General features: G+C 36.5%; 5 protein-coding genes across 5 annotated transcripts; 1 reads left to right on the plus strand and 4 right to left on the minus strand.

The window, feature by feature from the left end:
* Positions 1-357: 357 nt before the first annotated feature.
* Positions 358-1,122, minus strand: LOC116029442 (peptidyl-prolyl cis-trans isomerase-like). Its single transcript, XM_031271454.1, has one exon. It carries the CDS (start codon positions 1,080-1,082, stop codon positions 564-566), a length of 519 nt encoding a protein of 172 aa, XP_031127314.1. The 5' UTR covers positions 1,083-1,122; the 3' UTR covers positions 358-563.
* Positions 1,123-2,071: 949 nt separating this feature from the next.
* LOC116029441 (proline-rich protein 4-like) lies at positions 2,072-3,536 on the minus strand. The gene is made up of 2 exons (XM_031271453.1): positions 3,311-3,536; positions 2,072-3,152 (listed from the first exon to the last, which is right to left on the minus strand). The coding sequence occupies exons 1-2, from the start codon at positions 3,489-3,491 to the stop codon at positions 2,371-2,373; spliced, it is 963 nt and encodes a 320-aa protein (XP_031127313.1). The 5' UTR covers positions 3,492-3,536; the 3' UTR covers positions 2,072-2,370.
* Positions 3,537-6,474: 2,938 nt separating this feature from the next.
* On the minus strand, positions 6,475-10,084 carry LOC116028528 (translocon-associated protein subunit alpha-like). The gene is made up of 8 exons (XM_031270261.1): positions 9,927-10,084; positions 8,882-9,046; positions 8,740-8,790; positions 8,447-8,535; positions 7,725-7,802; positions 7,171-7,374; positions 6,979-7,056; positions 6,475-6,819 (listed from the first exon to the last, which is right to left on the minus strand). Exons 1-8 carry the CDS (start codon positions 9,985-9,987, stop codon positions 6,775-6,777), a joined length of 771 nt encoding a protein of 256 aa, XP_031126121.1. The 5' UTR covers positions 9,988-10,084; the 3' UTR covers positions 6,475-6,774.
* Positions 10,085-11,603: 1,519 nt separating this feature from the next.
* Positions 11,604-13,740, plus strand: LOC116028531 (transcription factor bHLH121). The gene is made up of 5 exons (XM_031270265.1): positions 11,604-11,907; positions 12,261-12,388; positions 12,472-12,599; positions 12,702-13,181; positions 13,265-13,740. The coding sequence occupies exons 1-5, from the start codon at positions 11,780-11,782 to the stop codon at positions 13,418-13,420; spliced, it is 1,020 nt and encodes a 339-aa protein (XP_031126125.1). The 5' UTR covers positions 11,604-11,779; the 3' UTR covers positions 13,421-13,740.
* A 413-nt stretch (positions 13,741-14,153) lies between these two features.
* On the minus strand, positions 14,154-14,543 carry LOC116028933. The gene has a single exon (XM_031270789.1). The coding sequence runs from the start codon at positions 14,541-14,543 to the stop codon at positions 14,154-14,156; it is 390 nt and encodes a 129-aa protein (XP_031126649.1).
* Positions 14,544-14,768: the final 225 nt, after the last annotated feature.

Genomic DNA, 14,768 nt, shown 5'->3' on the forward strand with positions numbered 1-14,768 from the left:
TTCAATTTGATATAGATAAATTGAACCAAATTGTCCACCTTTAATTTTCAGCCTCAAAAGATGAAGTTTCTCGTCCCAATGACTCATGTCTCATCCTCTCATATAATTAGGTAGTGATAGTGAGGGAATCAATAATTTAATCCTAATCTTAAGCCACTGAACTATGCTCTATCGAACCCCACACATTGATCAAGATGTTGGGGGGATTCAATCTTTTGGTAAAAAAGGCTAGAAAATGCGCAGGTCTGAATGTCGTTCCACTTGCGATCAGCACATTCTCCAAATCCAGAAACCTGATCAGCATAGCAGAAATCCCTGAAGGATTCCGCCACAGAGGGACTTAAAAGGCACATTTAATTGAACTTTTTAAAGAAGCATGTAATAAACTTGATAGTAAATGAACAGACTTCATCAAACTTATTGCAACTCATTTATTTGGTGGCTATGAAACCACCATTCCACCAATCAGGCAATCACAGACCTGAAATTGAGGAAGAGAATGAATGAAAAAGGATAACACTAAAAATTTTAGACAGTCGTGATTCAACTAGATCACCACGTGATTAGGAAAGTTGACCACAATCAGCGATCGCAACCGGCTTCGAGCACCTTCCGGAGCCGGATCCAACCTGCTCCACCTTCTTCACCACGTCCATACCATCAACCACCTGTCCGAACACCACGTGCTTTCCGTCCAGCCACTCCGTCTTCGCCGTGCAGATGAAGAATTGCGATCCGTTGGTGTTAGGGCCGGCATTGGCCATGGACAGGATCCCGGGGCCGGTGTGCTTCTTCACGAAATTCTCGTCGCTGAACTTCGATCCGTAGATCGATTCTCCTCCGGTGCCGTTTCCGGCGGTGAAATCACCGCCCTGGCACATGAAATTGGGGATCACACGGTGGAATGTGGATGCCTTGTAGTGCAACGGCTTGCCTGACTTCCCAATGCCTTTCTCCCCGGTGCAGAGAGCGCGGAAATTCTCAGCCGTTTTGGGAGTCGAGTCGGCAAACAACTCCATCACTATACGGCCGGCCGGCTGGCCGCCGATGGTGACGTCAAAGAAAACTTTAGGATTAGCCATGAAACTTTCTCACCAACACGAAATGCTCTCAAATTGTTAACAGATCCTTGTGCTTAGGCCATGAACGGGACTTTATTTAGGGAAGTGCCGTCTAGAAGCGACACGTGTTGCAGGTAGCTTAAAATTTCACCGTGGGTAGCTGTAGTTTGTAGATCAATTGGGCCGACATCATCCATGTCCAAGATGGTAATCCAGGCCCATATGTTTATCCATGTTACAAATAAATTATAGCTCGTTATATTTGGCATGGGCTTTGGAGAAATTTCTCATAAACTTTGCTATAACCATAAGCAATCATTATAGTGCGGACCCATTGTCCATACAGTTGTGTGAACCATACTATCAAATATCAAATAATGCACAACTGTGTAGCTTTGACAATGCTTATATCATGAACAAGAGCCTATATAGCAATATGGACTATTCATACAAGTTTATTTTCAAATGTATTACAATTTCATTCTGACTTGTAATATACTAAAATAATCTATTAAAAAAACTTATTGTATATTAAAAATGAGCATTTATTAGTCTTCACCATGTGAGTCATAGAGCCGGATGATTTGACATCTCATGAAGAATAGTCACAATTATAGGTTGTAAATGATCGGTTGATGTGATCTTTAATTGGACCACTTAAAATGGATTGGAAAAGGTTAATGTAATTTTTAAAAATTTATTCAAAAGAATTGTTAGTTTAAAGCGGTTGGTAATGTAATAACTATAATGTCAAGTGTTAATCCAAAAATAATTGCAAAGAGTATTTTAAATTGAATGATGGACGTACTCAAAAAAAAAATTGAATGATGGACAAAAGAATAATAGACTAAAGTGTATGTTATTCATAATAGTTAAAGTTTTAATATTTATAAAAAATAATGTTATCTAATGTAAAGCTTTTATTCACTTTATATATTGAGCTGATCAAAGTTGAAATTTAAGGATTCTAATTTAACTTGTAGGGACTCATCCAAAAGGTTAGAAGATAATAATATTGAACAAACAACTTAATCAAATGATCACATTTAGTCACAATAATATGCATAGTGGCGTAGAAACTTAATACAAACTTTGATTGAAATCACAAGCAAACTAGCTTAGCAAACCAAGAAGCTATTTGAAGCCAACAAACACATGCAAATAAGTAGAAAGTTGCACTCCCTTCCACTAATCAACCTAGCTGCATATTTCTACTACATCTTTAATCTTCTTGCTTTGCTTTTATTGTGCATGCAAGATGAAATTTTAAAGCTGAATCACTGCATATAGAGCCTACATGCGGCAGCACCTAGCCATGGGGTGGTGGGCATGGTTTCTTGAAGGGAGGAATGTAAACCGGTGGCCATGGCTTGTGGAAGGGATGCGGCTTATAAAATGGTGGTTTGTAAATCGGTGGCTTTGGAAAAGGCTTGTGAATTGGGACGGGCGGAAACGGTTTTGGGGTATAAACGGGCGTGGGAGGTTTGTAAACTGGTGGCTTTGGCTTTGGCTTGTACACGGGGGCCGGAGGTTTGTAAACAGGTGGATTTGGCGTTGGCGTGTACACGGGAGTTGGAGGTTTGTAAATCGGTGGCTTAGGCTTGGGCTTGTATATAGGGACGTGAGGAATGTAAATCGGTGGCTTTGGTTTGGGCTTGTAAATGGGGACGTGAGGAATGTAAATCGGTGGCTTTGGCTTGGGCTTGTAAATTGGGTGTGGTTTTGGTTTATAAAAGGGGAAAGGATGGGGAAGCGGTTTCTTGAAGAAGGGTTTCTTATAAAAGGGTGGCCAGAAACTAGCTGAAGCGCAAATGGCTGCCGAGAATTTCAGTTTTCCGGCGGCTTCAAATCCCTGCAGTTTTCCACCTGTTTTAACGATCTTAGAAGCTTCAATGGCGTTATGTGCGGGGCACGGTGCAGCAGAAGATGCAGTGTGGAGCTGAGCATAACACTCCTCCTTCAATCCGCCGTCTTCTTTCACAATCGCCGCCGGCAACGACACTTCAAACTTGCCGTCTTTATCCAGCTTCCCCATTCCTCTCGTCCGCATCTCCCCATTCTCGAGCTTGCAGTCAATGCTCACCCTAAGCTCTGAAACCATATTATATCTGTTCATAACTACTTTCAAGCACAAAGAGTCATCCATTTCTTTCCATATGAGAGTTTAACTGGGTGCCACTAGACCACAAGATCTCTGATGTGTTGTTAAAACTAATGAACAAACAAAATATAGGTAGATATGTATGTACCAGAAAATGCTTGAGTAGTCTGAATGTTGTTCTCCTTGCAATCAGCACATTCTCCGAATCCAACAACCTGGACTGTCTTTTCACCTTGATCAGCGTAGCAGAAATTCACGTTAACAACTAGGAAAAAAGACAGCAGAAATCCCAGAAGGATTCCGCGACGACTAAGGGACTTGAGCCCCATTGTGACTATTTGATGAGCTTTAGCGCAGCTTATTAGCTTTGCTTTGGTGACTGGTATCACAAGCCCTTGGATATTATTTATAATGGAATGAAGCTAAGAAACCCTCGCCTCACCGACACACATTATATTGGCCGGGTAGGCTCACCATTCAACTTCACCACTTTAAACTTTGGCTACTTTTACCATGCTTGATTGATCGAGATGATTGGTAAGTAAATGGATAGTTAATATAAATATCAGGAGAAATTTTTGTATGATACACTATGTTAATGATAAAAGGTAAAGGAAACCCTTTGAGCACTACCCAATTCAAGTTAAATTAATTTAGATTAGTTTTATGGTGACAATTTATATTTTAATTTCTATATTATCAACTATTGATGAGGGTTCAAGGTTTATAATTTAATAGTAAACACAAATCGGTTAATGTAACATAAAAAAAAAAAACCTAAAACGCGTCCATGCATGTGCCCATGAAGGAGAATAATTGATGCTAAAATGATATGATAGAATTTGTGTCAATGAGAGCGATTTGACAGGCATGGTCACTTTGTATTCATATACATTTAAAAATAAAATTGAACCCACCAATTCCATGCAGAGGCAATGAGGCTGACTGATTTCCCCACCACTTTGTTACTTGAACGCGTTTGTAATAATTTAGGATTAAATCACCACACAACTATGTAACGTTTTCCGGCCTATTATTATTATTATAACATTGGGATAAAGTGATAATAAGTGTTTGATATGTGGTGCAACACTAAAACCTAATAGCTAGGATTCAGGAGTCTGGTTAAGGTTTAGGAGACCTAATGATACACAACTACAATTGTGGTTATATAAGCCTATAAGGTCAGCAGTTCTCTAGTTGCTCACATTGCATTCCTCATACATCATTTAGGGAGGGTGAGTAGAAATATAAATTTTGCTGCAGTCCAAATCACTCGACCATCATTAATTCAGCTACGACTAAAGGTTAGTGCTATCTTTATTATCGAATATTAATGATTACATGTAATATAATTAATCTACTCCATTTTGCTCCTTATTCGATTAGGCTTTACATGTAATATAATTAATCTACTCCATTAGGCTCCTTATTCGATTAGGCTCCTTATCCGATTAGGATCACAAAACGAGTTTCACTCAAAACATACCTTCAGATAGTGATTACAAGCTGTCACATTAAAAAAATTGAATGAGCACAACTAATTGATTTGTGTATCAATCAATTTTCATATACTTAACTCACATTCGTCTATATGCATGCACATGAAGAAGTAATAGTTGATAGATGCTAAAATGATAAATGTTTGTACATACAATTATATATTACGTGTAAATGTAACACTCAATCTATCATCCAAAAATGACAAGCACCCTTTAAGACACCAACTTATGCGGAGATCGTTTAAATATACATGTGACGATCAATCAATCAATAACGTAATTAGCTTCTTAATAAATGTGTATAACAACAAATCTCCAATAAAATAAAATTAAACCACTTATATTGCAAAGAGCCATTTTCCACAATAAATGAGGTTTCAAGTTTCAACTGTATTTCCAACCTATACGTCAACCTACTTAGTAGGTGCTTTCATTAATTGGAAACACTATGCCTTAGGGTCAAATTGAGAATTTATATTGTATTACCCATACTAATCTCTCTCTTTTTTCTTTTTTCTTTTTTAACTTATTCTTTTTGTTTTTCTGTTGTTGATGCATTATATTATCAAGGAAAAAGTGTCAAATAGGCCACTGAACTTATCACTTTTGTGCAATTGGGCCATTGAACTTAAAAAGTGTGCAATTCAACCATCAAACAAGCAAAATTTGTGCAATTGGATCATTTTTACAAAAATTTTTAATTCAATTTGAGTTAAAAACATTTCAATATTGACTCCCAACTAGTATTGTAGAAGAAAATGCCACTTTTAATACATATATGTTAGTAATATAATTGAATTTTACCAGAAAATTTTTGTAAAAATGGTCCAATTGCACAAATTTTGATTGTTTGATGGCTGAATTGCACACTTTTTAAGTTCAATGGCCCAATTGCACAAAAGCGATAAGTTCAGTGGCCTATTTGACACTTTTTCCTATTATCAATTTCTGCAATTCAGGATGCATAAATGTCAGGATACTTATAATTATGATGAAGACACACCATGAAGTTCACATGGGTGGATTCACTTGTGTCAACTGAATTTTACTCCCCAAGTGTCCCCTGGCCCAGGGTACGGTAGAGTATAAATTTATAATGCACCAATAATTCATAAGAGCAATAATTGTAATTTTAAATTAGCGACTTTTTTTTTTTTTTTAATATTGTTTACCGTAAATCACGGGGTTTTGCTTATTGAGTCTTTACTAAAAGTGGTAATAATTTTATTATAACACTGTGCACTGAATAGGAGATGATGGAGGAGCGTATGCTGTATAGTCACATCAATAGTTACTTGGTATAGCTGCAATGTTGAGAATCGTATTAATTATGGTTGTTTTTCAGTTATGGTTATGACTAAGAAATGTGAAAATGCTACAACCCAGAAAATGATATGCAACTGATTATGTGTGCTTTTAAGTGTGGTTTACTTAAATAGCACCTCCCAAAGACAACACACTTTTGAACACCCCCCCACCCAAAAAAAAACTAATAATTCAACAATTTAGAATGATTGGTAAGGGAATTATATAATAAAATTATTAAAAACAATATAAAATCTAATACTCGAAAGTAATAGGTGTACATTAAATATATAATCGTAACATTACTTGGTGATTGTGTTCAACTTTAGTTCTCTTTTACTAATAGTCAATTTCATTAAATTTTGATAATTCTACATATAAATTAAATATTAAAAAATTGCACATTATATATGGATAACAACTACTCCGTATTATTTCAAAAAACAACTACTCCGTATTTTTTTAAAATTTATTTGATTAGTTCAGACTTCAGAGCTACGTATAATGCACCAAATGGTTTGGTTTTGCATTCCACTGGTTGCAGGATAATAGGATATGAAGAAAAGAGACGGAAGTGTTGCCAACGACAACCAACAACCATTCAAGGAAACGAGGAATAAACAGGAATAGTGTGATATGAAAGTGTCTTTAACAAAAGTGTTTCCTGTCTATCTCATCTTCAGACCAACCAAAAAATGGGTAAGGTGGTTTCTTAGTAGTGCTACAACAGTGGAGGAGGATGTTAACTACCTCAATATCGAGAACTCTGAAGCTTTGCCTCAAACGACTTACAAAAGTTTCTCCTTTACTTCTTCTTTGATTTGGACCGAGACTGGGCATATGCAGTTCCCTGTATATAAACCAGTTGTATATCATATCGCATATTTTGAAGTAACATCCCATTTATAGCAATTTTCATGAATATATATCAAAGCCATTTGAGAAGCATATTCAGAAAATAGTGTTTGAGAGTTTCAGAAATGAGTGTGGATATGTGTGAATAACAAACCTCCAGCCATTCATCCATTGAGGCATCTGTTGTTCCAGTTCCAACTTCAACCTTTGCCTTCGGAGCCCTCTTGGTTTTCTGAAGAATGGGGAAGAAAAATAAATACTACAAGCTTAGGATTTTCATTAGGCCAGAAACTTAGGACAATTATAGGATGGATTGATCATGTAAAATGTAGTAATATCTAATCACCTTTGACAAATTTAGAATTTGATCACGAATCCAGAACCCAAGAAGGGCAACAAAGGCAACTCCAAGACAAACCAAGAAAACAGACTCAACAGAGACAAGGCCTCCAGGCTCAGTGACTTCAATAGTGCTATTGTAGAATATGTTTTGATAAGGTTGCCTGTTTATTTCATAAATAACGCTTCCAACAAGATCAAATGTTCCAGGCTGCAATAAGTAATAACATGATGTGTTTGAGCAAAGAAAGAAAGGATCTAAACAAAAATAATAATTTTGAAATAAGCATTTTTTTGGAATAAATAAGGGCATGCAGTTCAACAATCAAACTTACCAGGGGTAAATCCAGAACTTTATATGAGTGGGGCAAACTTAGTAATATAAAGATTTTCTAAAATTAATTGACTAGGGGGAAATCACTATAAAATATAAATTGTAAGTTACATAATAGAATTTGTTAAAACTACACTGCTATACATAATATAGTATAACTTTCCAAAACTGAATGGGCACAAGCACCCCCACTACTACCAATGTGGAACCACCACTGATTAACTAACCTGCAAGAATTTGCTGACACCAAATATATATGGAAGTGTTGCTTGGGCAGAAGGAGGAATTGTTGAGTTGCTAAACCCCTAGAAAATGCAAGAAAAGTAGAAGTTTATTATAACTTTGAAGCATGTAAAAGAAATGTGAAATCCCAACAGTTACAAGTTAACAGTGGCTGCAGCCTTCCGCCTAAATCTATGCATATCCCTTTGTTCAAAAGAGAATTCCACTTAGAAAATGGCATATGAAGTGGAAGATTTTTTAATTACATGCACAGCAATACTGATGTCCAAGGCATAGAGAGCACATTCTTACTGCTAAATGAACAAATTGCCTCAGTACATACGTATAAGTTAAGGATTCAAAAACCACAGATTTGAGGGTTGAGACCAATGCAAACTTAGGTTAGGTTCATTTGCTACCCACCTCTAACACATAATCCCTAATGCAAAGCATGGTTCAGTTCACTTCAACATTTCTTTCTGGATGAGAGTTGATGATATCTTTCCTTTTTGGTAAATAACAAGAAATATCTGAGATATAGCACATTTCTAGGAATGGCATATTCCAGTCACAAAGACCCAAGCAGTTGAATTACTGAAAATCCTCAAGTATGCAGGTCTACTTATCATATCTTAATACTCACAAACCCATGAAAGAAATACCATAAACTATATTGAAGTCTGGTAACCATGCAAAAATAATGTAAAAGAAGGAATGCAGCCACTACCTGAGTAGTGAGATTTTGAACTAAATAGCGATGATCAAAAGGAAGATGAAGAGTGGCCTTGACGAATAAGACATTCAGTGTTGATTCCCCTGTTTTGACCATCCAAAAGTCGGGGAAAATAAGCATTAAGCAGCATTCATGCAATACTATGGAAAATACTAAAGAAATAACTTTGGATCTATGGCAATAAAGGCATTGTAAAGAACTGTAGACTATAAGGGAAGACTCACAAGAAACCCAAATGCTTTAAATGAACCAAAACCAAAATCAGAGCACCAAGCAACAGAAATTACCATCATTTTTCATTCCAACTATAAGTTCACTCTCCTCTCCAGCTGGAACAGCTGAATAAATAAATAAAAGAAAGGTCAAGCAATGCATTTCCCAAAGAGCAAAACTAGAAACTTCACAGAACTAGAACACAAAAGTACTAACACTTAGAAGGGTTTTTGGGGAAAACACAAACTGTATCAACTCCAGGAGCTGGACTTAAACTTTCCTCGCCAAAATCTTGAGCATCCTCACCAACTATTCCAAGATCTCCTCCTTCCTCAGTACCTTCAACTACTTCAGCTTCAGCTTCTGATTCACATTTAGTAACTAGTAGGCAAAAGAGAAAAACATTAGAAAACAATAAAGAATCCAAAGAAAACATTATTATAATTTCCAACAACATATTTCTAGCAACCTCATTGAATCAAAAATCAAATATTATATGAGAATGAATGTCATTACCCAAAAGTTTATTGAACTGCAAAATGCAACTTGCTACCATAGTGATATACTGACTGAAATGGTAAGAAATCTAGAACGACTCAAAGAAACTGTCTGATAATCTCAATATAATACACTTTTTTATTAGAATGGATTTAGCTAAATGCAATACCTATGTTAATTAGCTAACTGAAGATTAAGCGAAAGCATAACACTAGAACTACCATGTCAAACAAAAGCCTGACTAAATCAACATCCTTTCTTGTTTTCCTGCCAAATACTAAAACTTTTGGACATCAAGGGTAAGAAACCATTTCTAGTTTCCTTTTTGGTTTCAATTTAATGTTTTTCTTTGAAAGCCAGCTCTTGTTGGAAATGTTGCTTTCCTTAAAGGTGACGTGATTTGCCAAATATAAAGCAAGCAAAAATGAATAGTATTTTCCGATCCAGCATGCTGCATGGTTGCAGTCTTCATGAGACAAAAAATATAAATCAATTGACATGATACGTATTTCGAAGGATCAATTGCAATCAGAGAGACAAATGCATGCGCATCTATAGAAACTAGCATAATTTAGATCCGCATAATCTAAGAAAACTCTAAACTCGTTTGAAACCTGACGAATCGAAAAGCGAGCAAAATTACAGCGAAATGTGCAGATATTTGTCTTGAATGTCTAAAATATAGATAGTCGTAGGTAAACATGCAGAAAAAGCATTTGAACATAAATTTGGGCAGAAAAATGTCACGATCTGATAAGCATACCTCGCAAAGATGAGGCGGAGAAGAGAATGAGAGCGAGAAGGAAGAAAACCCTAATCGTCATTGCCGAGGTAGGAAGTATGCGGAGGCACACAGTCGTGACCCGTGAACGCTGAGGTTCGTGAGAAGGAAAAGGCAAGGTGAAATTTTGACGATCTTCTTTAAGGAGTTGACCAACACCCAGCCCATGCGCCCAAGGGTCTGGTTGGACACGGATTGGTTTAATCCTTGATCTATCTACGGTTTGTTAACTTTGACCAATTTTTCATTAACATTTAATATGATTTATTTGCAACATTATTTTTTGGAAAAAGCATCCAACTATTTTAAAAAATAGCAATTAATCTATTGAATTTGAAAAGGTTTTAAATTATTAATCTATAAATTTTAACAAAATTACAATTAATATTTAATATGGTTTCTACTGATTAAATTGTCACATGTAATTACATTTTTTTCAAATTCGTCATTGTGAATAAAAAAAAAATTGAATTACATATTGATGTGGGTACAAGATTTTTGTGCATTCTTCATGCCTTGGTGTGGATACAAGATCTCTTAGCAATTCTCTAATTCTTCATATATCTCTATGCAGTTCTCTGATTCTTCACTTGTATGTCTTGATTCCCTCGAATACTACTCAAATGACTTGATATTCAAAAAATAGAAGGTTTAAATCAATATGTTTGATGGGATCTTTATGGAGGGTTTTTATTTTCATGATCATTTGGTGATCTCTTCAAAACTTGTGATGTTTCTATGGTGTTCTCTATGATGAATGAGATGTTATATTTATAGTTAGGATACGAAGAGTTTTGATAAGTTCAAATGCTTTTGATATTATCCAATTAAACAAATTAGATAATATCAATATTATCCAAAACCAACCCCTAATCTTCACTTCTCCCCAATCCCATCAAAACGACAATGTTCAAGATCATAAGTTATTTACAAAATGAAATAACTTTGAATGATTATTTACCGAAGTTCAAGGTTCCAGGAAACTGGAGTTCTATACAAGCGACTTTAGATGATTATTTACTTAACAAAATAAGGCGTGAGATAAATCTCAAGGTCTAAAGCCTAAGTTAAATAGTTGCTTATGACGAGTGCGAGCTCAGTAAATTCTCAACAATTAATATTCATGTGAGTATCATGCCATGTGGCATATTCTAAACAGAATGCGAAAAGTAATATATAAATTTTCGAGAGAAGGGTCAAATAGACCTATAAATATACACAAAAAGTCAATTAAGCTTTCAAACATTTAAAATTATTAAACATTTAAAATTATAATTAAACCCTTAAACATATAAATTGAGAGCAATTAGACTAAAAAATCGGTTGGTGATATGTAATTACATGTCACTAAAATTTTGGCAAACCTTCGACAAAATTCTGACAATATTATGGCAAAAAGCACCGGCAACCATTTCGAAACGGACACCTATTGAAATTGTAAGTATTTATATGATTTTTTTTAATAACTTAAAGGGAAACTATTATATTAAAAGTATAATGAGAGTAAAAGGTATATATGTTGTTGGCAATGATTAGTGAGTTGCATATTGATCCACCCTCGATATAAAATCATTTTATTTTCTCAAACGTAACGCAACCTTGCAAGTTCAATGCGGTAATTGAAAACCAGCGGCAGCAAACGCGGTATTGAATAAGAATGTGGTTAAATATTGCAAATATAGAATTGGCATGGATTAAAATACAATAAGAGGAGAGTTTCGCGGCGCAATTGAATATTGGTGAAGTTTGGCAAGGAATGAGGATAATGGATAAACCCGATAGCCCACTAGTCGTGAATCAATAATCCCACACAGGGCACAGCAATCATCGCAGCCATGGATCGATCGAACCACGACGCCGGTGCTTTTTATCAGTCGATTAACGCTCCGACCACATCGTTACCGGAATTCAGCCAGCAGCCTCTTCCTGATATGAGCTTACATCGGCTACCTCCCGTTTGCAGGTTTGCCCTAGCTAACTGTGTATGCATGAATTAGGGTTGTTTGTGTGTGTGTTGTGAGATTGCTTCTCTTTGATTATCGATGTTTAGTTGCATATTAACGTAGAGCAATAGGGTTGAGGTGAACAGTTTTTACGGTTATACTCAGATGAATGTTTGCTGAATATTACAACTTCTTAAATGATTGCTGTTACTATATTTGATTAAGTGAATGAAAGTGGAAGAAAATGTGGTGTTACTATGATTCGAAAGCTGTTTTACTGGTGTTCTTAATTGGTTGTATTAGTTGGCTCTTGGCTGCCATTTGTTTAGCATTCCTTTATGCTTACTGTTTTGTCATCTTTTTGTGCATATAGTGCTAAGGACCGCCCAGAAGCAGAACTGAGAGACTCTATTGCTGCACGGAAAGTGCAGAAGGCTGATCGAGAGAAGTTGAGGAGGGATCGTTTGAATGAGCAGTTCACAGAATTGGGAAACACACTTGGTACACTAACTTCTCTTTGATGAGTGGTTGTGTTTTTTGAATGTCCAGGAATTTTAATATCCCGCAGCAAACTTCATGTGCAGATCCTGATAGGCCTAAAAACGATAAAGCCTCTATTCTCACCGATACGATTCAAATGGTGAAGGATTTGAGTGATCAAGTTAGCAGGCTTAAGTCGGAGTATACAGCTCTTACTGAAGAATGCCGTGAGGTGATCTTCTCTTGACTTTCTGAAGTGATCTTTTACCCTTCTGTGATGTAGTCATGTGTCTCATTCCAGTATATATTCACTGGCCGCTTTTGTCCCAAACAGTTGACTCAAGAAAAGAATGATCTTAGAGAAGAGAAGGCATCTATTAAATCTGATATTGAAAGCCTGAATGCTCAATACCAACAAAGACTTAGGACTATGTATCCATGGGCTGGGATGGATCATCCTTTAGTCATGCATCCTCCTTCATACCCATATCCAGTGCCCGTGCCAATTCCAACTGGACCAATTCCTATGCATCCATCAATGCAAGCTTACCCATTTTTTGGGAATCAGAATCCAGCTGTTATCCCCAATCCTTGTTCAACTTTTGTTCCATATATGACTCCAACAACAATCATTGAGCAGCCATCCACACACGTCTCTCCAGCTGTTCAACCCAGTAGTAGGACCCATGGTTTAAGCAAACAAGATTCTAGACACAAGTCAGATCAAGAAGAGAGCAGGATTGAAAGAAGTGAGGACTCAAATGAAGTTGCAACAGATCTAGAGCTCAAGACACCTGGATCTACCTCGGAACAGGTTAGGGAAATGTTTTGTGAGTTGAAGGGAAATCTAGTAATCTTGTCATGATTTATATATATTGAACATATCACTTTATGTAGGAACTCTCATCTGGACAAAGGAGGGCTAAAAAACGGTCAATGGAGAACAACAGCCTCACAGATGGAAGTTCGTCTAGTAGGTGTTCATCGTCTCATAGTGTACAGGCGTTTTCATCAAATAGTGTAGTTGGTGACTCAAAGAAAGACGAGAAATGAAGGGAGTAGAATAAGAGCCAGGTTTTCTACAGTTTATACCTTACCTGGTTTTCTTTTCTACCCAAATAGCTGTTCCATATTACAATACATTTGATTAGTGAGGCAAGGATATTCCTGCCACAAGGACTAGCCCTTAATTTGCTATTTCTTGTAAGGTGTTTTCCTTGTACTCTGAAGTGGGTGTGGGGAAAGTTTTTCTGTATTCATGTAATTTCAACTACTCCCTACCTTATAATGGTCTAACTTCCTTGTATCCATGTATTTATATAATGTTATTAAAAGATTGACAATTGTAGTTATTCTTTTGACTTGTTAGACAATCCCAGTCCTCAGATTGAGCTGCTTTTTGGATTTAATTCATGTGATCTGATCTTGATCTTAGGTGCCAGTCGTTCAACCGTTGCAAAACCACCGAATCGGCAAGAAGGTGACCAAATTTATTTTTCTTTCAAAAGAAGGTGACCAAATTTATTATTTTTTTTTTTGAAAGAAGGTGACCAAATTTTTAACTACTATACTTAAAACTTTAGCAACTCGAGTTGCCTTTGGTTCACGACTTATTGACTTAGCCTAAAGCCCGACCCGTATCTCCAATTAAAAAAGCATTCTAATTGTCTCATTTAGTAGTAAACCACAACATTCTCACATTCTAATTATTAAAAGCAACTTAACTTGGTTGTATTTGTTAAACTTAAACAAGCAGAGTACAAAGTTAATTATAGTACTAAACGAACTAAAACCACATACCAAGAAAAGTGGACTGGTACTGAAGCAAGACAAGCAACAAAATGATCAAGGCTGCAACGCCCCACGGCGAGCTCCCTTCCGATGGCCAGTAGTACATTATTCTCTGACGTGCCCATGGCGGCACACTCAACATCCATTCCAGGTTTTCGGTACTCGACAGCCAATGCGCGGGGAATAGCAACAGCAGAGGCACAGGCAGTAGCACCCAACCAAAGCCTTCCTTGGCGGACTCAACCACGTCCTCGTAAGAAACGAACCATTGGATAACCAGAAAGATGCAAACCACTGCTAGGACTAGAAGAACTGGGAATGGTAGAGGGTTCAAAGAAAAAGCATCCAGAAATGAGGAAGCTATGCTTCTTCTGTGGTAATTCATGGTTGAGTAAAGAAAAATTGAAGTGTCGTTGGACTCATTCAAAAAGCTAACTACTGGTACTAGTAGGGATATATACAAGTATAGCTAGTAACTTAATTTGATGTTTGGTTATTTTGAGTTGTCCACCTATGAAGCATTTTATTTTATTTTTCATACCAAGTATACGTAAAAGAACACCAACAATATCAATAAAATGTATTACTCCTAGTCCGTATTGGCAGTTCA

This window comes from Ipomoea triloba, chromosome 9, assembly GCF_003576645.1.
Source record: "Ipomoea triloba cultivar NCNSP0323 chromosome 9, ASM357664v1".
Lineage (NCBI taxonomy): Eukaryota > Viridiplantae > Streptophyta > Magnoliopsida > Solanales > Convolvulaceae > Ipomoea > Ipomoea triloba.

Excerpts from the sequence above, each read along its gene's own strand:
- LOC116029442 (XM_031271454.1), bottom strand. The coding sequence starts at position 1,082 with ATGGCTAATCCTAAAGTTTTCTTTGACGTCACCATCGGCGGCCAGCCG.
- LOC116029441 (XM_031271453.1), bottom strand. The coding sequence starts at position 3,491 with ATGGGGCTCAAGTCCCTTAGTCGTCGCGGAATCCTTCTGGGATTTCTG. Across the intron at positions 3,153-3,310 it reads GACTACTCAAGCATTTTCTG|AGCTTAGGGTGAGCATTGAC; the intron begins GTACATACATAT and ends ATATGGTTTCAG.
- LOC116028528 (XM_031270261.1), bottom strand. The coding sequence starts at position 9,987 with ATGACGATTAGGGTTTTCTTCCTTCTCGCTCTCATTCTCTTCTCCGCC. Across the intron at positions 7,375-7,724 it reads GTGTCAGCAAATTCTTGCAG|CCTGGAACATTTGATCTTGT; the intron begins GTTAGTTAATCA and ends TACTTATTGCAG. Across the intron at positions 7,057-7,170 it reads AAATTCTAAATTTGTCAAAG|AAAACCAAGAGGGCTCCGAA; the intron begins GTGATTAGATAT and ends CCCATTCTTCAG.
- LOC116028531 (XM_031270265.1), top strand. The coding sequence starts at position 11,780 with ATGGATCGATCGAACCACGACGCCGGTGCTTTTTATCAGTCGATTAAC. Across the intron at positions 11,908-12,260 it reads CGGCTACCTCCCGTTTGCAG|TGCTAAGGACCGCCCAGAAG; the intron begins GTTTGCCCTAGC and ends TTGTGCATATAG. Across the intron at positions 13,182-13,264 it reads CTGGATCTACCTCGGAACAG|GAACTCTCATCTGGACAAAG; the intron begins GTTAGGGAAATG and ends CACTTTATGTAG.
- LOC116028933 (XM_031270789.1), bottom strand. The coding sequence starts at position 14,543 with ATGAATTACCACAGAAGAAGCATAGCTTCCTCATTTCTGGATGCTTTT.